This window comes from Sminthopsis crassicaudata, chromosome 5 (assembly GCF_048593235.1).
Source record: "Sminthopsis crassicaudata isolate SCR6 chromosome 5, ASM4859323v1, whole genome shotgun sequence".
Taxonomy (NCBI): domain Eukaryota; kingdom Metazoa; phylum Chordata; class Mammalia; order Dasyuromorphia; family Dasyuridae; genus Sminthopsis; species Sminthopsis crassicaudata.
Window position 1 is genome coordinate 99,399,641 of NC_133621.1, and position 26,219 is coordinate 99,425,859.

General features: G+C 34.9%; 1 protein-coding gene across 1 annotated transcript; it reads left to right on the forward strand.

The window, feature by feature from the left end:
* The first annotated feature begins 5,486 nt into the window (after window positions 1–5,486).
* Window positions 5,487–6,431, forward strand: LOC141543880 (olfactory receptor 9A4-like). Its single transcript, XM_074269552.1, has one exon. The coding sequence runs from the start codon at window positions 5,487–5,489 to the stop codon at window positions 6,429–6,431; it is 945 nt and encodes a 314-aa protein (XP_074125653.1).
* The last annotated feature ends 19,788 nt before the right edge of the window (window positions 6,432–26,219 follow it).

Here is a 26,219-nt window from a genome sequence, read left to right on the forward strand (position 1 = left end):
TGTGAGATGACAATTCTCATTTTCCCCTATATCAAGAGCAGTAAGAGGTGAGACACAAATGCTGAGAGGATGCAGAAGAAGTAGCCACAGATATGTATTATAACAATTGTGTGTGTGTGTGTGTGTGTGTCCTTCATGTACTCCTCTGTGATGGACACTAGACTGATATTAACTCTATAATGTACCAGTTCCTTTGCAATTATAAATGTATTTGTGCAAAGGACAATCAGAAAACCAGCCAACCAATAAATTAATCAATCAAAAAGCATTTTAAAGAATGTTTTATATATACCAGAAACTGTTCTGATCTTTGGACATGTAAAAAAAAGATAGAAGCAACCTGACCTCAGTAACTCACTTTCAAATGGCTAAAACAAAGTGTAAATAATTAGGTCCATAGGTTCATATGTATATGTGTGTGTCCCTCTGGATGGATATATATATGCATATATACATATATATCACAAAAAACTAGGTAGATATGTATTACATATACACACATAAGTCATATATACATACACATATTATATATACATATACCTGTATACATAATCATAAATAGGTATACATGTGTGTAGCTAGATCGATAGGTAGATTGATAGATAGATAAAGGATAGATAAGATATAATCACTAGATAGGAAGGCGCTAGCACCTGAAATAGGGCAAAAGGCCTGGGAAAGAGATTCTGTCAAGAATTTTTTTTCTTTATATGTTCTTTTCCCTTTGACTAGGGTTTGTGTTCAAATAGTTAACAGATTAAGTAGAAATAGCAATAGGATGGCTACTAAAGAAAATGTTACAAGCATCCCATTATAAGTAATTCTAAAACCAATAAAGAAAGGATCTTGGGCAGCTAGATGCCATAAGCAGGGGTTCTCAAACTAAGGCCTGCCGGCCAGATGCAGCGGGTTGAAGACATTTATGCGTCCTGCGGGGTTATGGCAAATGGGCTGAGGGGCGGAGACAGAGTGTGAGCTTTTGTTTTTACTATAGTCCAGCCCTCCCACAGTCTGAGGGACAGTGAACTGGCCCCCTATTTAAAAAGTTTGAGGACCACTGCATGGATAGAGAACCAGCCCTGACGGCAGGAGGACCTGAGTTCAAGTGTCTCAGACACCTAACACTTACTAGCTGTGTGACTCTGGGCAAATCACTTAACCCAATTTTGCCTCAAAAAAAAAACAATAAAAGAAAGAAATGGTCTTCACAGATAAGAAAGTAAGGAAATCAGCCTAGAAAAGTAATAAGGATCTCTTGATAATTGTGGGAGAAAAGATAGAAAAGGAATATTTAGCATTCTGAAAATTTTGTTTGACTCCATATTTATGTTTATCCATTCCCTAAATTAATTTTGAAGCATAGTTATCACACATGGAGACAACACAACACTTAGTAGTGGATAGAGTTGACTTATGAGTCAGAGATCTGGGTTTAACTCTCTCTTAGACCCACTGGTTGTGTGGTTGTAGGCAAATCACTTCCTTTCCTAATGCTCTAGGCAACTTGATGAACTAGGCAAACTGTAAGTTGTAGAACAGTTGATGACCAATATTGCAGAGAGGATTTCTCATCTAGAAACACCCTTATGCCAATGAAATTACAGGTCCACATTCTATCTCTATCTCAAAGCTTGAAAAGACCTAAGATATTTGATGTAATTTTTAAGATTTAGTTTAAAGATGAAGAAAATGAAATTCAGAAGCATGAAATGACTTGCCAAAGCGACATATTTTATGATGACAGACCTTGTTTTTGTTTTGGAGGCCACTGTGTTTAAGTGACTTGCCCAAAGTCACATAGCTCATAAACGTCTGAGGTCACATTTGAACTCAGGTCCTCCTGACTTGACGATGGGAATTATAATCACTACATCACATAGCTGCCCCTGTATTGACAGATCTTGAACTTAGAACAAGTCTAGATTGCAAATACATTATTCTTTTCATTGAACCAAGTTTCTCTTTTAATGCAAATAGATACTCTAATACAAATTAATGAGTTGCATCTAGATAATTTCTTCAGACAAAAAGGAACTCACTGAAAATTTTAAAGAAACAGATCAATATAATTGGGGAACTCTAAACAAAAATATATTCTCTAAAAGGATTGCTAGAAACAAATGTAAAGGCCTTTGGGGCTTTGGAAGCCTGGAGATTAATAGAACAAAAGTGTATTGCTTGAGTAACTCTCTTCCCAAGTAGATAATTCTCTCATAGACCATAATGATTTTGGAGTCTACTCGGTCAGAGTACAAAATTCCAATGCATCTCTCTCCTAATACCTTCTCCCTGGTATCCATACTTACTCATTGCCAATCCTAGGGAAAGAAAAAGTGAGTATAGAGAAGTCAATGAGTCAGTGTTAGAAAGGGGAGCTGGATCCACCACAAAATAATATGAAATATAAGACTAAAAGATGGCAAAGAAATACAGACAGAAATATTTGATTACCTTATCTTCCATGAGTTACTTCTGATAAATAGGAATTAGTTTTCTGCTCTTATCCAATGCTTGTGACTAAGAATGGATTGGGAGTGGGGCACCTATTTTGAATCTTAATGACTATTGACAAGACTGTCTAGCCTTCTATTGCAAATAGCTCTTGTTCATAATAAATTTCCCAGAGAAGATCTCAGAAAGTACGGACTTATGAGTCTCAAGTTCATACTAAACAAAACAATGGAATCTATAAAAAAGTATAAGATGATCACTCAAGCTAAAGCATCAAGGTGTTATTGGTAATCAGTATGTACCAGGAATATATAAAATATCAATGTTTGGGGAAGACAGACAACAAGTCCAGTTGGGATTTTGTGAATAATATAGCAGCTACCTTGGTACTATCTCTTTTTAAGTCAGCCCTTGACAAAAGCATTTGCTTTACTTTGAAAGAGAAATAGTGATTATTAAATACTAAAATAGATTCATCAAAAATAAGTCACATCAAATTAGACTGGGAAATTTGGGGAGAATATCATACATAGTTTATCTGGATTTTGCCAACACCCTTGAGAAAACATCATACTGTCTTGCAGATAGGACAGAAAGATTGGATTGCATGATAAGAAGCTATCTTAGAAATCCTCTAATCCAAATATTTTGTTTTATACATAAGGAAATTGAGGCTCAGAGGTAGGTTTCTTTAAAACCAGTTGAATTGTTAGTTCAAATATATGGTAATTCATGGATTGAAGTCAATCTGTAAGGCAAGGTATAGTGAAGTAACTCAAAAAGCTGTCTAAGGACAAATTCCATTGGATTACAAAGAGCCTAAGAGCCCCGATCTTTCTTTTTTTCTTTTTATTTATTAAAATTATAGCTTTTTATGTATAAGATATATACATGGGTAATTTTACAGAACTGACAATTGCCAACCCTTTTGTTCCAATTTTTCCCCTCCTTCCCTCCATCCCCCCTTCCCCAGATGGCAGGTTGACCAATACATGTTACATATGTTAAAGTATAAATTAAATACAATATATGTATCCATGTCCAAACAGTTATTTTGCTGTACAAAAAGAATCGGACTTTGAAATAGTGTACAATTAGCCTGGTGGACAAAAATAGGGGTATTGGGAATTCTATGTAGTGGTTCATAGTCATCCCCCAGAGTCCTTTCACTGGGCATAACTGGTTCAGTTCATTACTGCTCTATTGAGCCCCTATCTTTCAACAATTATATCAGTGACTTTGATGAAGGAATTCTTATCAAATTTATTATCTTGTATGGGAGACTGATTAATAAACTTTATTATAGAAAATGAATGCATTACTAGTTACACTTTTGACAAGAACACAAATATAGGAGAGAGACACTTTGACAACAGTGGCTACATTAAGTCCAGATTTTTTGAGTGTGTTGGTTTTACCCCAAAGATCAGACCTCATTGAGGGGAAAGTAAAAAAAGAAATGGAGGAAAGTGAGAGAAGCAAAACAGGAAAGAAATATTAGAAACTAAAATATTAGAAATATTTATTGATAAGTTGCCTATCTGTATGATATTGCAAAAAAACAATTACACCTAGCTCCACCCCTCCCCCATTAAGGCATCCTTGACTTCAGTCCTAATGGGGTCAGGTAATAGTAGAATGTTCTTCTGCTCCTATCAAATTTACATTTGGCATTTAAAATGTGGAAGATAGCTAACATACTGGATGCCAGAATTAGGTGGTAAAAAGAAAAGATCTTAGTAGGTTAGAATGAGAGATCCATGAAATGGAACTTACTAAAAATAAATAGAAAATTTATATTTGAGTTTAAAGAGTTCAACTGCAGAAGTATAACATAATATAAGTATGATAAAAATAAAGTATAATAAAAGAAGTATAATATAAGAAGTATATAAGGAACAAGAAACGTGGGTAGATATATTGATATGAAAAACATGGACTTCAAGATCCATCAAGACTGAATGAATTTAGGCTGCCTAAATAAAAGTCTGAGATCTGGAGAAATGGAAGTGGTTCTCTCATTATAATCAGCCCTGATGAAATCACTTCAAGGATTTCATGTTCTGTTCTAGAAGCTATATGTTAGAAATGGTACTCTTTCTGTTGACAAAGTTTCCAACCTCTCCATATTTTCATGAGTTTCTCTACCGATAAGTCATCCTCCAATGGCCAAACTTCTCATGATAAACCTCTCTCAAAATAGGCTGGTCCTAAAGTGACAAATAGGCAGTCTGTCAGTCTATGCTAATGATCTTTCCAGGTTATTAGGACCTAACAGATCTTGTATTCCATTGGAATATCCTTCAAGAAACCAATGTCACTTCTAGACGTTTTCATAGTCTGTCACTGAAGTAGTTCCTAAGTGAAGAATAAAGCCAAAAATGTCAATGAAATGTTAGACATCCTTTAAAAGAATGATAAGATGACTTCAGAAGAAAAATATTTTTCCATTAGTTTATAGAAAATCTTAAATAGAAAGAAACTAGGTTAGCTAAGAAGCTATTTTGGTAATTTACATATTATAGAAATAGAAGAAAAAGGTTAAGTATGTTCTAAAAGAATAAAGATGATTTGGTGAGTGGTGATTGTGTGTGTGTGTGTGTGTGTGTGTGTGTGTGTGTGTGTGTGTGTGTATATATATATATATATATATGTATATATATATATACATATATATATATATATATATATATATGATCAGGAAGGGGGAAAGAATAAAAAGATTCAAAATAAATAGGCAGTTTATAAGGAATGTTGGTACAGGTGACCAACACAAATTTGGGTAAAACCACTGTGTGGGTCATAGTCATGTTGTTTCATTTATCAGCAGGGTATTAAAGTAGATCTGTTCAATAATGTAGAGACAGAGTAATAATAATAATAATAATAATAATAATAATCAGCATTTCTATAAGTCTAATGGCGGCTAAAGGTAATATTCAAATCCTCTAGACTCCAACTCTATTATTCTTTGCATCAGAGTAAATGGGCTAACTCTTTTTTATTTTGCAGCTACCTTTGCAGCAGACAGTAGGATGAATGGTAGCAACACAGGAATCCTGGAATTGAGACTGCTTGGTTTTTCTGGCTCACAAGATTTCCGCCACTTGCTGTTTTTCATATTCTTTCTTCTATATGTGGTGATAATTATTGGGAATTCAGTGATCATTATTATGGTGTGTACGAACTATCATCTTCACTCCCCCATGTATTTCTTACTCAGTAATTTGTCTGTTATGGAGATTTTTATCACATCGGTTGTTATTCCTACCATGTTGGGTGGATTGATGACCACCCAAATTCAAACAATGTCCTTTGGTGCATGTATGGCTCAACTCTACCTTTTTCTTTCTGTGGGGACTTCAGAGTTTGTGCTCTTAGCAGCAATGGCGGTGGACCGATATGTAGCTATCTGTAATCCCTTGCGGTACAGTCTCATCATGAACCACCAAGTCTGCCTCTGGATGGCCATTGGATGCTGGGCGTTTGGGTTTCTGTTCCAAATCTGGCCAATCTTTGCAACGTACCACCTTTACTTCTGTGGGCCAAATACACTGAACCATTTCTACTGCGAGAGAGGTCAGCTGCTCAGACTCACTTGTGGTGACAGCAGGTTTCAGCAATTTGTCCTCTTCCTCATGGCAGCTTTCATTCTCTTTGGCACTTTGCTCCCCACAATCATCTCCTACGTCTACATCATTTGTACCATCCTGAGGATTCCTTCTGCTTCTGGTCGGAAGAAGGCTTTTTCTACCTGTGCTTCTCATTTCACCGTGGTGGTGATTGGCTATGGCACCTGCCTATTTCTCTATGTAAAGCCCAAGCAGACCCAGGCAGCTGAGTATAACAAGATGATTTCCCTGATGACATCAGTGGTGACTCCACTACTGAATCCCTTCATCTTCACTCTGAGGAATGATCAAGTCAAAGATATTCTCAAAGAGGGGATAAAACGATTGAGTCATTTCTTGAAGAAATAGATGTTTTCTGGTCCTGTGATAACAATTCCCATTGACAAAAACATTGTCCCTGAAAGAAAATAGTCTTCAAACAATTAACCTTCCTCCAGAGGCAAAATGTGTAAAACTCTATAGTAAAATGTAACTGATTGCGTATTTTAAATATTTGATTGCAGTTAACACATTATGGCTCTATCTTATTGCTGTTTTTCATTATGTTTTAGATTACAATCTGCTTTTTTATTTCATCTCTTTTCCTTAAAAAATAGCATCGTGTAGTTGGGGAAGAGGCACTGGATTTGGAGACTAAGCAGGTATATTATCTTCACTTGCTACCTATTCGACTTTGGGCAAATGACAACTTCTCAAGGCCTCAGTTTCCTCATCTATAAAATGAAAAAGGTTGAAATAGATGCTTCTAAAGTTTTTCCCAGCTCTAAATATAAGATCTCCTTCAATCTCCTTACAGAGACAGGGTGAGGAAATGGAACAAGTCCAGAATTTGAACACATGGACAAGTTACTTAATCTCTTTGAGTTTGAGCCACTCTTTTTTATGAAATGGAGGCAAAATATGTCCTATCCCCCTCAGAGGGCTCCTTGTATATATTTTTTGGAGTACTAGACCTATTATTTTATTGATATTGGGAATTCTGAGTGAGAAAACTCTTTTTATCAATGTAAGTTGGTACTTACTCTTAAATTTAGAGTTTTAAACAATTTCTTGAGGTCACAAAGTAGTATATATAAGATAGGATTTGAACTCAGGTCTTTATTATTGTAAGGACATCTTTCTATCAAACAGCCTCTTTATATAGAGTAGACATGTTTAATTTAATTTAATTTAATTTCAAATATTTTATAACTTAAAATGACATTTACAATACAAGTAGTTAGGGGCAGCTAGTTGGTACAGTGGATAGAGCACCAGTCCTGAAGTCAAGAGGACTTTAATTGAAATCAGGTCTCAGACACTTAACACTTCCTAGCTAGCTGTGTGATCCTAGACAAGTCACTTAATCCCAATTGCCTCAGCAAAAAAAAAATATAAGCAGTTATTCCAAATTATGTAGGAAGTATGTTGAATGTATCTCTATGCCTATTGTTGGCATATAGTCAGACTCTGAATGTTTATTATTATTTGAACTATCATTGCCCAAGGTCTTGAGGCTATCTCTTTGGAAATACAGTCTGATTTTGAGGAATGAGAGTAATATCTTAAGTTCTCTCTTAAGAGAGGTGAACAGGTAGGAAAGAATATGAGCTTTGAAATGTCACCAACAAAAAAGGGTCTTGGTAACTAAGGCAATGGGTTGCCTGGGTCAGACTCATTTGTATTTCCTTTAAGGGAAGTATATAATCCACAAGTAAGTCTAGGACTTACAGAGGAAGAAAAGGGAATAACTTGGATGTAGTGGGGAATGAGACAGCTAAGGAACCAGGAGTCAGGAGATCTGGATTCAAGAGCTAGTTGTATCATTAACTAACAAGTCATTTCTTGGACAAGATACTCCATATTTAACCTGATTCATGTATGATGATATTAATAAAAACCAGTATTTATATAGTACTGTAAGATTGGAAATATACTTTATGTTATCTCATTTGAATCTCTTAAAAACTCTGTGATCTTGGTGCTATTATTTTGTGGATAGATAAACCGAGGCTGAGGGATTACCAAAGGTTGCATAGCTAATGATTATCTAGAGCTGGATTTGAACATAAGGCTTGATGACTCCTACTCTAGAACTTTTGGCCAGGATTATACAATTGTTAAATGTCATTCATTGTATATTTTTATAATTTTTTTTGCTTGTCTATTTAATTTGTTATGCATTTTCATTTTCTTTTTTTTTTTCCTTTGAGGAGTGAGGTGAGAGATGGTAAGTAAAGAAAATGGATTTTTTAATTAAAACAGAAAGAAATTGTTTTGAGCCAGCATATGAAAGTCTTTAAATGCCAAACTTATATTTGTTCCCAGAGGCAAAAGAGAGAAATACTAATATAATTGTAAATATAATACAAAGTCTAATGAAGTTAGTAGTCCAATTTGGCTGGAATTTGAGTATGAGAAGCAGAGTAATAGAGAATAAGTTTGGAAAGATATATAGGAAAAAGATTGTAGAGGACCTTACTGCTTGATTAAGGAGTTTCTATTTGTGTCTTTGAGTCAATAGACACTGAGGATTTTTGAGCATCATAGTAATGTGGGTAGATCTGTGAGAGAGGAAGATTACTTTGGTACCTTCAGGAAGAAGAAACATTGGACAGGAGAAACAAAAAAGTAGAGGAAAGCTAATTAGTTAAAATAAACAATTCACTCAGGAGACAATAGGCACCTGACTTAGAAAGTAGACATGACAATCATTAAAAGGTATATTTTAAAGAAAATCCATTTTAGGGCTTTCCAGGTCATGAGAAGCAAGGAAAAAACTAGAGGATAGAAGAAATAATGGGGCAACTGGGTGGCTCCAAATTACATTGAGTGCTGGTCCTGAAGTCAGGAAGACTTATCTTCTGTGATGATCTCGGGTTGTGTGACCCTGGGCAAGTCATTTAAACTAACTTGTGACAGTTTTCTCATCTGTAAAATGAGCTGGAAAAGAAAAAGGCAATATAACCTCCAAGATCTTTGCCAAGAAAATGCCAAATGCAGTCACAAAAAATCAAACACAACTGAAAAATGAATGACCAATAATTGTTGTAGTAAAATAAAGAAAGCAAGGATGCTTTCTAGAATAAGCATAAGTATCAAGTAGGTGCATGGGTAGTGCCCATTTCTTTTCTTTTTTTAAAATTTGCATTTTCTTTTTAAAGTCTAAGTTCTTCTCCACCCAATAAGAAGGCAAAAAATATGTTGTCAGTTGTCCATATGAAGTCAGGCAGACTACTTAAGGTAGTACCTATTTTTAGAAAGGACATGGAGAAAAAAGGAAAAACAAAAACACAAAATTCAACGAATAGCACATTTCGCCCTCTGAGTATTGTTCCATCTACTTAGTTTTATTTTCTGTGATATTGCTATCAACAGCTTATCTTTGTAACCTTCTAAAGTTTTGCATGCATTTAGAGCATTCTTTTATGTCAATTTGTCTCTTTACTTGGTATAATATTTCTAAACATAAGGACTGGAATTTATTGAAGAAAATGAAGAAATCTAAAACAGGGGCAAATTAAAAGAATAAGGAGGATTTTTCCTGTTTTAAAAAGTTTGCTATTATATTTGGTCATAATTCTTTGTGATGATGTTGATGTTACAGAAGTAGTATTTGTCCTTATGGCACCCAAACTCTGGAAAAAAAAAAATTGCTTATACTTTCTTCCTCATGGCTAGCCTTCCTTATACTTATGAAAGAAAAGAGAGAAAGTTTTTTCATTTAAGAATATTTTCAACAAACATCTTGTTTCTTATCTTTAATGGAAGAGAATTGAGGCTATTGCTAGGATCTACTCTGTACTTTGTCTTTTAGTACCTATTAGGTCTCAGTTTTTTCTAGATATAGTAAAAAATTTGTGATATTTGACATTGGCAATTTTATTATTTTAATTTAATTATTCAGAATGGTCAATTTATAATTTAAATTATTATTATTTTTTTTAAATCTTAAAAAAAAAAATTAATTTGAGTCAAAGCCAGAGGGAACTGGAGCATCTCTAGATTGGAGTGCCATCTGGTGGTTAATATAGAGATTGTACACTGATCTAACTTCCAATGAAGATGATATTTTATTTTAGTGCCAATGTAAATAAAATAAAACAGATGTCTCTGGGGAAGGGAGCTTCCCTTCCTTTACTGTAAAATTAGGAGATTGAACCATATAGTTTATGAGGACCTCTTCAGCTCTAAAAGTACATTTATTGTTTATATCTTCAACATCTAGCACTATTCCTGGCATATGTTGCCAGGAAACTAATAATTTAATGATAAATAATAAAAACTAATAAGCAACTGATTGCTAGACACTTATTTCTGGGCCAAAAGTCAAGGAAGCTTATGAGCAATTTTTCACTAGTGAAAATACCTTCTGGAAATAAGAAGTCATCTGGAGATTTATATTGAACTGCTTATATAAAACTTACAGAGATTTAATCTAATGATATAAATATTTTCACATTTTAAAAAAAGTGTTCCTACTTATAATGTCCCTAGAACTAATTGTGGAAATCAAATGTTTATCTTCATTACTTTTCTAGTAGAGTGGCAGGGAGGAGAGAGAGGGTGCTATAGGTATAAAATGTTGTATACACTGAGATTCATTTTATTTATTTTTCTTTTTTTCTTTATTATAAGGGAGGGAACTCATCAAAAAAGAATGAAAGATTATCCAGAAATGATCAGCATATAAAAGCATATCAACAACATCTTTTTAAAAATCTCTAAGATCTAAAAGGGTCATTCCAAAAAAAATATATTGTTACTGTTTTGTGAAAGTCCATTTAAAAAAAATTATCAAAATGGAAATTGCATGAATTTCATGAGTTTTGACAAAATAGGCAAGATAAAATGTATAATTTAAATTACCTTTGAAATCTGTTTTTTTAAGTAATTTGATTGGAGTAGAGATTAGATAGCCATAGGTGGTCATCTTATCTTACATATTATATTATACTAAAAATTATAATTCCTTAATTCATTTTTATTTTCAGAGAAAAACAATGTTTAATAGTTGGAAAACTAAGTGGTTCGATGGAACCATTTCTGGATTTGGAAATGAATTACTCATTTCAAATTCTATCTCAGATATGAGTTGGGTGACCCTGAGTATGTCATTTAATACTTCTCAAGTCTGTTTCCTCATCTGTAAACCTATCTCATTGGGTTATTGTAAATATCAAATTAAATTATATAAGTAAAGGGTTTTGTAAATCTTAATGCACTGTTAAAATGAGAGCTACATTATATTATATTGAAGGTTGGAGGGCATCTTGAGATTTATACTAAACTGTTCATACAGTGATCTAATCTAATGATGTAAATACTTTCATATTTTAAAAAATCTCCCTATTACAATGTCCTTAGAAGTAATTGTGGGAATAAAATATTTGGCATTATATTAAGGAACATAATGGTTCTTTTCTCCCTATTTTTTTCCTTGCTATATATTTGCAAGTCAGACTGGACCAGTTAGGAAATTGTTGCTATGCTAGGCTTAAAAGAAGGAAGTCTTCCAATCCTAAATTCATGGCACTGGAAATAGAGAGAAAGAGACAAATTATGAAAGACTTTGTGAAGGAAAAGTTGGCAAAATTTAATGACAAATATGATATGAATGTATGACTAATAGTGTCCCTCCCTAATATGCACATAACTAACTTGGGCACATTTCTGCTGTAGACAGAACTCTATTGTGAATGTTAGTTGAAAAAAATATAGATTTCTATGAATGCCAACTTTTTGATAAGGTTGAAACATCAGGAGGCAGAATAGTCATGAATACTCCATGTTCAGAGAAATCAGGGAAAAGGGAAGTATGAAAGCAAAGAGGTTAAGGAATTACTCATGATTATAGTTAGGTTCATAAAGTTGGGCTCAATTTGACTCATTTCATGCTCTAGGTCTGACACCATGGCCACCAGAAAATCCTTATTTTCCCTGAAAGAAAGTACTCAGGAAAAGAACTAAAAAACAAAAAACAAAGTGGTGAGGTAATTGAGTTCATAGGGAACAGTTTTAACTTAGAACAGAAATAAAGAAAATTACCTAGTTTGGATGCCTAGGAAGTTAAAGACATTTCTCTGTTATGGGAACCAGGAAAGGCTCAGAAAATCTCTTGTTGTTTGGTTGTTACTCAAGGAAGACCTTTGACTTGAGCCTGAGGGTATGTGTCTGTATAATTATTTACATTGCCCTCAAGAACCAAGAGTTGGAAAAGTTAGTTGGGACTACAACTCACAGATAACTAAAAACTGTGATAGAGTGAAAGGAGTATTCTATTTGACATAAAACCCAAGGATAAGTCTTGGCTCTGATATTTACTAGTTGCATAATAGAGGGCAAGTCAATTTATCTCTTATCACCATTTCCATCATCTACAAAAATAGGCAGGAAAAATAACCTATTGATAGGAAAGAATTGCTACCATCCTCTCAAAATAGTAAAAGATCTAGGGAAATGGAGGATTTATAGGGTAACGTGGATGATAGTAACATAATTATAAAAAGTTTCCCTCTCATGCTGTCCTTTTCCTCCCTGTTGTGATATATTAGAAATTTTGCGGGGAGAAAATAATAAAAAGTATAAGTAATATGATATAAAAACATGTTTATAAAATATTAAAAATTATAAAATGTGGAAGCAAGAAAGATATTTTGCAGACAAGGTCAGTGACGTAGAGAAGGAGTAATATGGCCTGCCCCTCAGTCACCAGAAACTTAAGCTGAAGAGATCAAAGTTGAAAAACAGAAAGAGGAGACTGAAAATGAGATAGCAAGCAGGGCAGAGATATTCCCACTCTCTCCTCATGCCCCAGAAAAGCAATGGCTATTCAAAGCTTGGATATTGGATCCCAAGGCCATGTCATAGGATGTGAGAAATTCAAGAATTGCCAAATCATCTATGCTAATCACACCCCCTCTTTCTTCCACTTTGCTACGTTGGGATATATTACACTTTTAGAATTAATTACAAAATAGAAAACTTTATTAAAACAAACACAAGAGGAATCGCTGTCCTTGTTGTCAAGCAGTTTCTCCAACTTTTCTGGAGAAATGAGGATCCTCAGTTAAGAAGGATAAGGCAAGAGATCTTCAGAGAAATCTGCACAATTCCATAAGTGGCCTTTCCACAAGCTATCTAGTAGCTACTTATAATTCAAAAGAGCTAGAAGCAAGAAGCAAATATGTTAAGTGATAAGTGACTTGCCCAAGATATCTGGGGTCAGATGTGAAGTGAGGTCTTCTTGACTCTACACCCAGAACTGTCTGCTGGTCCATCCAATGTCCAGCTATATAACCAGTAAGATGAAGGATTAAATATTTTCTCTAGTCTTTACTCTCAGTCTCCCCAAAAGAAGAATTATGTACCAGAGTAACTGTCTCCACAGACCAAGAACCAAGAAGCCTAATAAGGTGATGGCGACATGAATTAATAGCAAAGAACACTAGTGTTTCACCTGCTCATTCAGCACCTTGCCTCCTTCTCTCCTCCCTAAAGGAACATCACCCAAACCACTGGCTCATGTTCTGTATTCACTCATCAGTTTTCTGTTAACTGCTGCAATCTCTACTGACACACTCTTTCCTCCATCCTCACCCCCCTCAGCTCTCCTTCCATTCTAAGGCAACAAACAGCCAACCCATGATCAGAGCAAGAAGTTCAGAGAGGTTTGAGTCCCTTCTACCTGGGGAGGCACTTCTCGCAGCCAGGGCAGAGTATCAGCATGTAGGTGAAAGAAAGATAATCAGCATTAGTGGGACCACTTAGGGCATGGACTGGAGCCAGTGAAAAGTTTAATGTGGGGAAAAAAGCTGAGCTAGCTGAACAAAAGAAAAATGAATCAATACATGATTTATTAAGGAAATTTTTATTATGGAAATTAGGGAAAGGTGACAAGAGGAAATGAGGAATGTTGAAGGTGAAGTAAAGGAAGCCTATGGGATTAAACAATTATTAATTAATTAAAAATTAAACAAAGGTAATTGTAGGAACAAGGTACTTAAAACAGAAAGAGGAATGAAAAAATCCCAGTTTAGAAAATAAAAACAATACTAGAGAAACAAATTAAGGAAAATATAGACCAAACTTTCATTACTTTAAATACGAATTGATCAAACAGTATAATCAAAAGAGAGTGATGGATTATATAAGAAATTAGAGCTCCTAGAATCTTTTGCTTATGAGAAATACACATAAACTAAGACTTATACAGAATAAAAATGAGGGGTAGAACAGAACTCACTATGGATTGAATGAATTCTTTTCTTGTTTTCCTGAGGCAAATGGATTTAAATAACTTGCCCAGGGTCACACAGCTAGAAAGTGTTAAGTGTCTGAGACCAAATTTGAACTCAGGTCCTCCTGACTTCAGGGATGGTGCTCTATCCACTATACCGCCTAGCTGTCCCAATTAGGTGAATTCTTAAGAATTAATTGTACATATACATATATACATTTTTTATATTTTTATAAGTATATATAATTTTATATATACATATATATATGTGCAAAAAAAGAGAACTGAGCATGAGTTAACTAGTCAAAATGTATATTGTCTGGACTGTCTCAATATGAATTGTAGCATTTCTGGGAAATAAGTAGCATTGACAAAGGAGGGATGCAGCAAATACTGGACAGTATGAGAAAATTCTTCCCAAAGTGGCACCTTAAGAAACATGAGTTAGAAGAAGTGCAATGGAGGCATGGAGGAATTTTTGGTTCAAGCCAAGAATTATGGGAACTATAACTAAGAACAGAGCCCCAGAGACCCAATGTAGAAGATTAAACTTGAACCATGGTATTTACCAGCATTATGTGAATGGCAAGGACCTGAAGGAGAAAAGCTTACTTATTACTTTTAGCCCTGAGTTCTTTTCTTTTTATCAAGAACTTAAAATTAGGATGATAATTTAAGTTTAGAATTACTATTTAAGTAACAAATTGCAATTTATGTTTATTATGGAATATTGCTCTGTTATAAGAAATGATGAACTCGATGATTTTGGAAAAAAAGCTATGGAAAGACCTCCACAAAATAATGAGTGAAACCAGCAGAACCAAGAGAATATCGTTTATACTAACAACAGTATTATTTTAAAAATAATTTTGAGCAATCAAGTCATGCTGGCCATTACAAATATCCAAATTAACTATGAAGGAAATGCTGTTTAAATTCAGAAAAACAACTGACATTCGTACATGTATATTTGTATATATGTATATATATGTCTATATGCATACATATATGTGCATATATATGTGCATATAAAAGTTTGGGGTAGTAGGAAGTGAAAAACAAAAACAAAATCACATGATGATTTTGTTGTATATTTGAAAAGTATAGCAAATTGTACATAATGAAATTGCAATTTCAGATGTAATTCTCCTTTTTTATCTCACTTTGGAAAAACTTATTTTATTTCTTAGATTCAGTATAAAATTAAAAAAAATTAAATTTATAAAAAAAAAGAAATCACTATATAAGTTCCTAGAGAAGATAAATCCCAAAAGAGGGGAAAGTTTTCTTGATAGTCTTTGGGGTCAGAAATAAGTCTTATCTATTTTCTTTGTTTTGTGTAATAACATTGTTCTCTGATCCATGCTTCATTGGCTTAGTGTTTGTAAAAGAATTAAGAAGACATAGATGTTGTGACCCATGACCCAGGGGTACTCAAAAGAAAAATATCTCTGACTCTGGACTTTAACAAGACTTGGATTTATTCCAGTAGGGTCTTTCCCCAAAGGGAAAATCAGATTTTCTGTCTCCCTCTTCATTTCACTCTGTGTTTCTTTTTGTCTCTTTCTGTGTCTCTGTTTCTCTCTGTCTGTCTCTCTCTTTGACTTTTGGGGAGGGGAGGTCATGGATTACACATACACTAAGGAAGTTTATGTTATTTACATAAGAGAACAAAAGCAAAGCAAAAAGTAAGGAAGTTGAATAGAGAGGAGTAAAGAGCCAAAAAAAAAAAAAATTAAAATCAAAGAAAGGAAATTTTTCTCTTCCATTCACATTTTCTTCACACCCAAAACCACAACCCACTCAATCCATCTCTGCTTGCTTAATCTGCATCATCTTTTTCACCTGGAGTCTTGCCAAAATGACATCCTCCCTCCTGGAACATTTAGCTTTCACACCCTCCTACCTCCCCAACACCCTGCCCCAGGTTGCCAAAATTATCATAGACTAGGCCATTAATTAAAAATGAACATCTTAAGGCTCTCTTTCCTTGTTTCTTCTATCTTTCTTTTCATCCCTTAGTGGTCTCTATAGTTTTTTTTATGGGCTTCACCCCTTTTATTCCTGAAAAATCTCACCTTTTATTATAGTATTTGAAGACCCTTGCAAGAAATTCTTCTAAATCTGGGAGGTTTTTTGACTCACCATGGTTCTACTTTAGACCTGAGTTGCTAAACTTTTGGGGCTTCCCTGTTGTCCTCATTTGGGCTAACTTTCTGATTTTTTGAAAGCTCTTTTAAGAGGTTCTTCATTCAACTAATATTCATGTGATTCTCTTCCAGATGCCTGGTACTTTGATCTCCAGCACACATTTATCCTAGGCTTCTAGCAAAATATTTTAAAATTCTGTCCAGATTTCCTGCGGTTTATTAATTTTTAGAAGCTACCCTGTAATTTTGTTCTAATAAATTCTTAACGTTTTTCATAATCCCATTAAATAACTGTCATCAGTGTTCTTCTTTTTGCCAGGCCCTTTCATTTATGTTATCACTGCAGCATGGTGACTGTGACAGAGAGATAAGCATCCCCTATCCTAGCACAATATCCACACATTGTAGACTTTTATAACATTGCTGATAAGTGGTTTTTAAAGCTACTTATGGGGATTTGTTTTGTTTTCTTTTTTTTGCAATAAGAAAAATAGGATAAGAGATTCCTTTTGCTTGCTATTGGACCCCATATTTTTTCTTCATTGTCACCATCTGCGGGGGGGGAGGGGGAAGTGAAAGATTTATCTACTGAATGTCAAAATCAAGCCTCTGATCCTTGCTTTTTCTTTTCTGACTATATTCCTTTTTTCCATTCCCATTCCCTCTAATAAGAAAGAAAATTGGGAGAAAAGTAGCATCATATATTAAAGAGATAAATTTAAGTGAGAATATCCTAGAACCAGGGAATAGAAGCAACATTTGGGTGCAGATCAAAAACAACAGGTGAAATTAAAGCCAGAGAGGAAATAGGATGGGGGCAGTCAGGATGGTTGAGTTGTAGAAGGCAATGCAAGTTGAGCTCCTTTCATTACCTACTCCTAACAGATCTAAAAATGCCCCAGGGTGAACATCAATAGAAAAATCCAAAAAAAGTCACAGTAAGTTTTTTCTCCATCCCCAGTTGTCATAGAGACACGGACAGAGAGGTCTGCAGCCGTGGGGAGACATGAGGAACAGTGATAGGGCATGTCACATGGAGCACTCCAGGGAAAGGCTGCACAATGACCCAAATGAAGTTACAGGTTTATATTGGGGTATTATCTAGACCCTACTGGGGCACTACCATGGAGATAGGTGCCAACTGGCAAGTTTGTCACATACCACCCAATCCTGGTCAAAGTCAAAGTGAGAGGGAGTGTCCCTGGTAGGATGGGCGGCTGGCTTTTCCCTTTCTAGGCGATGAAGCCGAGAAATGAGGAAATTCAGAAGCCAGCTAGAGCATTAATATAGTTCAATGATGTGCTCCGAGCAGGGTCTCACTTCCCCATCTAGCCATGTCTGCAGGACAACTGAAGCAGGAATCCCAATCCAAAGGCGGACTACAATTCTGTCACTTTGAATCCACAGAGCTTTCTAGCCAGTTGATAGGGATGGAGCCTAGCAGTTCTCTAGGTTTGCTTCTGTAAGCAAACCTAGGTCAGGAAATTGCAGAGCTCAAAGCTGAGGGGCAGGTGCATGAGGATGTTGCCTTTCTACCACTGTACTCTAAATTTGTGCCTATTCTTTCTATGAAGAGTGTTTGTTTGGAGAGTGAGCCCCAGGTTTATAGGGACAATATTTTATAGGTAATGTCTTGGTAAAAAAAAAAATCATTTGCTTTAGCCAATGTTTTCTTTTGGCTGATTTTTAAGAGAATAATGAGTTAGTTTTAGGACCACATGCCTGCGGGGTACACTTCTGTCTGAGGGTAGTAGCTAATATCAGGGAAGTATACATTGTAGATGGGGAAGAGAAAATAAGTTAGCTTTTGTTAAGCATCTTTTAGGTACCAGGCACTGTGCTAAGAACTTTACAAATATTATCTCATTTGATCTTCACAACAAAGTAGGAGATGTTATTATTCTAATTTTACAGATGTGAAAATTAAGGCACATAAAGATTAATTTATTTGCCCAGGGTTACACAGCCAAGGAGTCTCTGAAACTAGTTTTGAACTACCTAATATTTATCTAAAATCAGCAGCAATCATTGTCCATAGTGGGGATAAGCTAGAAGCCTGCCCAGTGCAATCAGAGGTAAAGAAAGGATGCCCATTATCACCTTTATTGTTTAACATTTTGCTAGAAATGTTAGCTATAGCAATAAGAGAAGAAAAAACTTAAAAGAATTAGAATAGGCAACAAGGAAACAAAATTATTACTGTTTGCAGATGATATGATGTACTTAGAATATCCTAGAGAATCAACCAAAAAACTCATCGAAATTATTAATAACTTTAGCAAAATTTCAGGATACAAAATCAATTCACATAAATCATCAGAATGTCTATGTAATACTAACTATTATTCTAGTAGCAAGAAATAGAAAGAGAAATTCTATTGAAAATATTGCATAATGTATTGGACTTCTTGCAAGGTAGGGGAGGGTGGGGGAAGGAAGGAAAATTGGAACACAAGGTTTTGCAATTGCTGATGTTGAAGAATTGTCCACACATATGTTTTGAAAAATAAAAAGATTTAATAAAGAAAAGATAGATAGTATAAAATATTTGGGAATCTACCTGCCAAGACAAACCCAACAATTATATGAACACAATCAAAAATACTTTTCACAAAAATAAAGTAAGAACACCTGTCAGATTGGCTAAGATGACAGGAACAAATAATGATGAATGTTGGAGGGGATGTGGGAAAACTGGGACACTAATACATTGTTGGTGGAGTTGTGAAAGAATACGGCCATTCTGGAGAGCAATCTGGAATTATACCCAAAAAGTTATCAAACTGTGCATACCCTTTGATCCAGCAGTGCTACTACTGGGCTTATATCCCAAAGAAATACTAAAGAGGGGAAAGGGACCTGTATGTGCCAAAATGTTTGTGGCAGCCCTTTTCGTAGTGGCTAGAAACTGGAAGATGAATGGATGTCCATCAATTGGAGAATGGTTGGGTAAATTATGGTATATGAAGGTTATGGAATATTATTGCTCTGTAAGAAATGACCAGCAGGACGAATACAGAGAGGCTTGGAGAGACTTACATCAATTGATGCTGAGTGAAATGAATAGAACCAGAAGATCGCTGTACACTTCAATGCTGTATGAAGATGTATTCTGATGGAAGTGGATATCTTCAACATAAAGAAGATCCAACTCACTTCCAGTTGATCAATGATGGACAGAAATAACTACACCCAGAGAAGGAACACTGGGAAGTGAATGTAAATTGTTAGCACTACTGTCTATCTACCCAGGTTACTTATACCTTTGGAATCTAATACTTAATGTGCAACAAAAAAATGGTATTTACACACATATATTGTATCTAGGTTATATTGTAACACATGTAAAATGTATGGGATTGCCTGTCATCTAAGGGAGGGAGGGGATAATTTGGAAAAATGAATACAAAGGATAATGTTATAAAAAAATTACTCATGCATATATACTGTGAAAAAAATTTTATAATTATAAAATTAAAAAAAATAAAGTAAGATCTAAACAATTGGGAAAATATTAAATTCTCATGGGTAGACAGAGACAATATGATAAAAAATTCTACTTAAATTAATCTATTTATTAAATGACATACAAATCAAACTATCAAAAATATTTTATTGTGCTAGAAAAATAATAATGAAATTCATCTGGAAGAACAAAATCCCAAGAATATCAAAAGAATCAATGAAAAGGGATGCAGAAAAAGGTAGTCCAACCATACTAGATCTCACACTTTATTATAAAGTGGTAATTATCAAACTATCTGGTACTGGCTAAGTAATAGAGTTGTGGATCAGTGGATTAGATTAGATACAAATTACATTTTAATAAATGACCATAGTAATCTACTATATGATAAACCCAATGATTCAAGTTTTTGGAACAAAAGCTCATTATTTGACAAAAACTGCTGGAAAACTTGAAAACAGTATGGGAAAAAAGACCAACATCTCCCACCATATACCAAGATAAGATCAAAATGAGAAGATAAAATAAGCAAATTAAGACAGGATGAAATGGTTTGTTTATTTGTCAGATTTATGAATAAATGAAGAATTTAGGACCAAAGAAGATAAGGAAAGCATTACAAAATGTAAAATAGATAAATAAAATAGATAAAATATAAAATAAAAAAATAAAAATAGATAAATAAAATAGATAAAAAATGAAATACTATTGCACAAACAAAACCAATGAATAAAAACAATTTTTGAAGCAGAAAACTACACGACACAATGGATAGAGTGCTGACCTGAAATCATGAGTATCTGAATTCTGATCCAGCTTCAGATACTTAATATTTACCAGCTGTGTGATTCTAGGCAAGTCACTTAAGCCCAAGTGCCTCACAAACAAACAAACAAACAAACAAATAAATAAATGAATGAATGAATAAATGAATAAATAGATAGATAGATAGATGAATGAATGAATGAATGAATAAATAAATAAAATCAGAAAAGTGGGGAAATTTTTGCAACAAACATCTCTGGTAAAAACCTCATTTCTCAATTATATAAAGAACTGCGTCATTTATAAAAATACAAGTCATTCTCCAATTGATAAGTAGTCAAAGGATATGAACAGGAAGTTTTCAGACTAAGAAATCAAAGTCATCTGTACCCATATGAAAAAATGCTGTAGATCACTATTGATGAGAGAAAGACAAATTAAAACAACTTTGAGATACCACCTCAAAGCTATCAAATTAGATAATATGACCAAACAAAGGGAAATGCTGGATTTTGGAAGGACATGGAAAAACTGTTACACTAAAATACTGTTAGTCGAATTGTCTGATTCAACCATTCTGGAGAACAGAATCTTTGAAAAATCTTTGAGTTCCTGTTAAAACCCAGAGTTTTATCCACTGTCTCATGTAGCTGTCTTCTACTTCTGGGCATTCTTCTGGGGATTAGAATGGTTGGGTTGCTACAGCAAGATAATAATTTGGTAAATTTGTGATCAGAATGGACCCAAAAAGTAGTCATTGCTTGTTCTAGGTGTTTTCAGTGAGATGTTCTAGCTATTTATAAATGACTCTGGGCTCTTTCATATTTTTACAAATACCTTGTATGTTGACATCAGTGACAAAATCATCAAATTTTTAGATGATAAAAATCTGAGGGGGGAAAGGAGAATGTAGCTATGACATTGATTTACAGAGTCAGGATCTTGAAAAGATCTTGAAAGGGCTGAAACAAATAAGATAAAATTTAGAAAGAATAAATGCAAAGTTCACTGCAGATACAGAAAATTTAGTCTCAAAAGACAGATTAGGTGAGGTTAACTAGCACTTCCTCTAAAAAAGATCTGCAAGTCTTTGTGCACTACAAGCTCTATATGATGCAAAAATAAAATGTAGTATATCAAGAGATAATGAATGCATTAAGAGCAACATGGCTGAGTCAAGTTAACCAGGTATTTATTGTCTTTCCTATATCATAGACATTGTGCCATGTTCTAGGAATATCAATACATGCAAAAGAAGAAGAAGGAGGAGGAAGAAGAGGAGGAAGAAGAGGAGGAGGAGGAGGAAGAGAGGAGGAGGAGGAGGAGGAGGAGGAGGAGGAGGAAGAGGAGGAGGAGGAGGAGGAGGAGAAGAAGAAGGAAGAAGAAGAAGGAAGAAGAAGAAGGAAGAAGAAGAAGAAGAAGGAAGAAGAAGAAGAAGGAAGAAGAAGAGAAGAAGGAAGAAGAGAAGAAGAAGGAAGAAGAAAAGAAGAAGAGAAGAAGAAGAAAAGAAGAAGAAGAAGAAGAAAAAGGAAGAAGAAGAAAAGAAGAAGAAGAAGGAAGAAGAAGAAGAAGAAGAAAAAGGAAGAAGGAAGAAGAAGAAGAAGAAGAGAAGAAGAAGAAAAGAAGAAGAAGGAAGAAGAAGAAGAAAAGAAGAAGAAGAAGGAAGAAGAAGAAGAGAAGAAGAAGAAAAGAAGAAGAAGAAGAAGGAAGAAGAAGAAGAAGAAGGAAGAAGAAGAAGAAGGAAGAAGGAAGAAGAAGAAGAAGAAGAAGAAGGAAGAAGAAGGAAGAAGAAGAAGAAGAAGAAAAAGGAAGAAGAAGAGAAGAAGAAGAAGAAGAGAAGAAGAAGAAGAAGAAGGAAGAAGAAGAAGAAAAGAAGAAGAAGAAGGAAGAAGAAGAGAAGAAGAAAAGAAGAAGAAGAAGGAAGAAGAAGAAGAAGGAGGAGGAGGAAGAAGAAGAAGAAGAAGAAGAAGAAGAAAAGAAGAAGAAGGAAGAAGAAGAAGGAAGAAGAAGAAGAAGACGACAACGATGACAATCCCTGCCTTCAAGAAGGTTACATTCTAATGGTGGATGGCAACACATAAAAGGAAGCTGAAAGGGAGAATGGGAAAGTTATACACTTGAGCAGAGTCCAGAGAGGATTTCCCTGGTCAATTTCCTTAAAATGGAAGAAATGACCAATCAGAAGAAGGTGTGCAGGAACAGAATGATCTTCCAAGATGAAAAAGCTACTGGGTAATGATGGAAAAAGAATTCTAGAGCATCAGAAATGCAATCCAAAAAGGAATCAAGAAAAAACAACAACAATAGTAATAATGATAATAGTAATAATAATGTTGCCAATATCTCTGTGTGTGTTGGCACATATATATACAGGCACATCTATCTATCCATCTATCATCTATCTGTCTGTCATCTATCTCTATCTGTAATTGACAAATATTATCTCATTTAATACTCTCAACAACTATGGAAGGTAAGTACTATTGTTATTTCCATCTTGAAGATGAGGAAACTAAAGTGAAGATTTAGGTGTTTGACTAGGGTCATGAAGCTAGTAAGTGTCTGAGGCAAGAATTGAACTCATGGCTTCTTGAATTCACATCCCAATCTCTAGTAGCTATTATTCTATGTCATAGATGATTATGGAGGTGATGATTTCATTGTTCAAGCCACATGATGAAAATTATTAAATAGAACAGTGATAAGTGGGAGTATACAGAGGAGGAAGTGAAAGACTTCATACTCTGCTACATGAGAACAAATTGCAGAACCTGAGGTCAGCTGACAAGGAGAAACAAAGGTTTATTGAGACAAAGGTGTGGGAGAAGAAAAACACCAATGAAAAATTGTTTCCTTCAACTATTTAAGAGAGAATCAAATGAGGAAGGGAGTAGATTTTCACTTTGTCCCCAGAGAGTAGAAATATGAGTAAAGGGTAGAAGATGCAAGTTTAAGTCCGATGTAAGGAAGATTTTTCTAACAGAACTAGTCACAGATACATTTGGACATATTAGGAGGTGGTAGGTCTCCCTCCCTGAAAGTCTTTGTTGTTGTTATTTGTCCTTTGTTTTCAAATAGAACCATGACATTAAGAAGGTGATGCCATGACATGCAAATGATTTGGATTTAAGTGAGGGAAGGCTGGGCAAGGTCACCAGACTTGTATTCTCCTCTAGAAACATCTGGGTTCAGTGGAAAGGTACAGATCAGAATGACTGAAGGGTTTTAAGTAAAATCTGAAGGTTCATCTATGCCTCAGTTCTTTGTAATCTTGGGTAAGTCACTTAACCACATCTGGGTCAAATTATGGGTTAAATAAAATGGTATCTAGGTTCCCATCATTCTCAAAATTTGTGTTCCTTTGGTCCTGTATTTTAAAGCGTATTCTTGTTCAGACATTTGAACTAGACATTCTCTGTATTTCCTACCAACTATGAGATTTATGATTCTGGGATATATTAGAATATTGTATCTGTATCTTGGATAATTTTCTATAACTAAGCTATATGTACATTAATGTTTTATGATGTCTACCTCCATATGTAATTGTCTGCTGAGATTTGCAGGGATTGCAATCATTTCCCACCCCCCTACCCTGCGCAATGAAGATGTAAATAGGGTTACTCTAGGATAATTCTTGTCTAATAGAATTGTGTTTAGTTCTTTAGTTATTTTTCAGTCATGTCTGACCCATTGGGGTTTCCTTGACAAAGATACTAGAGTGAATTTCTATTTTCTTCTCCAGCTCATTCTACAGATGAGGAAACTGAGGTAACTATGATTAAGTGACTTGCTCAGGATATAGCTAGTAAGCATCTGAAACCAGATTTGAACTCAGAATGTACCAAGCCCGGTGCTGTATCCACTCATCCTGTTCAACATCATAACCTTTGTTATATCAGAAGAGCCATTGCTCACTGAGGGAAATCTTAAGTTACCAGAGTCCTTTGAGATGTGACCAGATAGAGCTACTGAGTTAGAGATGTGGACTTCATTGAAGAAGAGAATCACTGAGACATGACTCAGATGATTGACAGCTGGAGGGAATCTAGCTCCACTGAATTTTTGGTGGCTGTGGAAAACTTTTTTTATATATATATAAACAATTATAATTTTTATATCCTTAAAAGTTTAATAACAATTTGAGAATGAGAAAGGAACTTAAGAGACCATATAGTATAACCCATAAACAAAAATGAATTCCTGTTATCATGTATTTTGTTATTACCACAAAAGGGCTTGGAGATCTCTGAAAAGAGCAGATACTATTATGAAGCCATTTTCAGACAGGCCTAACTTCTAGCAACTTTACATGAAGCCTCAGCAGTTTCCACTCTTTGATCCTATGTCAAACAGGTCTGATCATTTTTCTTTTTTTTTTTTAATTTAATAGTTTTTATTTACCAGATAGATGCATGGGTAATTTCACAACATTGACAACTGCCAAACCTTTCGTCCTAATTTTTCCCCTCCTTCCCCCCACCAGATGGCAGGTTGACCAATACATGTTAAATATGTTAAAGTATAAATTAAATACAATATAGGTATACATATCCAGACAGTTGTTTTGCTGTACAAAAAGAATCTGACTTTGAAATAGTGTACAATTAGTCTGTGAAGGAAATCAGAAATGCAGGCGGACAAAAATAGGGGTATTGGGAATTCTATGTAGCAGTTCATAGTCAACTCCCAGAGTTCTTTCACTGGGTGTAGCTGGTTCAGTTCATTACTGCTCTGTTGGAACTGATTTGGTTCATCTCATTGTTGAAGAGGGCCACATCCATCAGAATTGATCAAAACAGAGTATTGTATACAACGATCTCCTGGTCCTGCTCATTTCACTCAGCATCAGTTCATGTCTCTCCAGGCCTTTCTGAAATCATCCTGCTGGTCATTTCTTACAGAACAACAGTATTCCATAATATTCATATACCACAATTTATTCAGCCATTCTCCAGCTGATGGGCATGCACTCAGCTTCCAGTTTCTGGCCACTACAAAGAGGGCTGCCACAAACATTCTTGCACATACAGGTCCCTTTCCTTTCTTTAAGATCTCTTTGGGAATATAAGCCCTGTAGTAGCACTGCTGGATCAAAGGGTATGCACAATTTGACAATTTTTTGGGCATAGCTCCAAATTGCTCTCCAGAATGGTTGGATGTAGTCACAATTCCACCAACAATGTATCAGTGTCCCAGTTTTCCCACATCCCCTCCAACATTGCACATTTCCTGTCATTCTAGCCAATCTGAGAAGGTTTGTAGTGATAGCTCAGAGTTGTCTTGATTTGAATTTCTCTGATTAATGACTTGGAGCATCTTTTCATATGGCTAGAAATAGTTTCAATTTCTTCACCTGAGAATTGTCTGTTCATATCCTTTGACCATTTATCAATTGGAGAATGGCTTGATTTCTTATAAATTAGAGTCAGTTCTCTATATATTTTGGAAATGAGGCCTTTATCAGAACCTTTGACTGTAAAAATGTTTTCCCAGTTTATTGTTTCCCTTCTAATCTTATCTGAATTAGTTTTGTT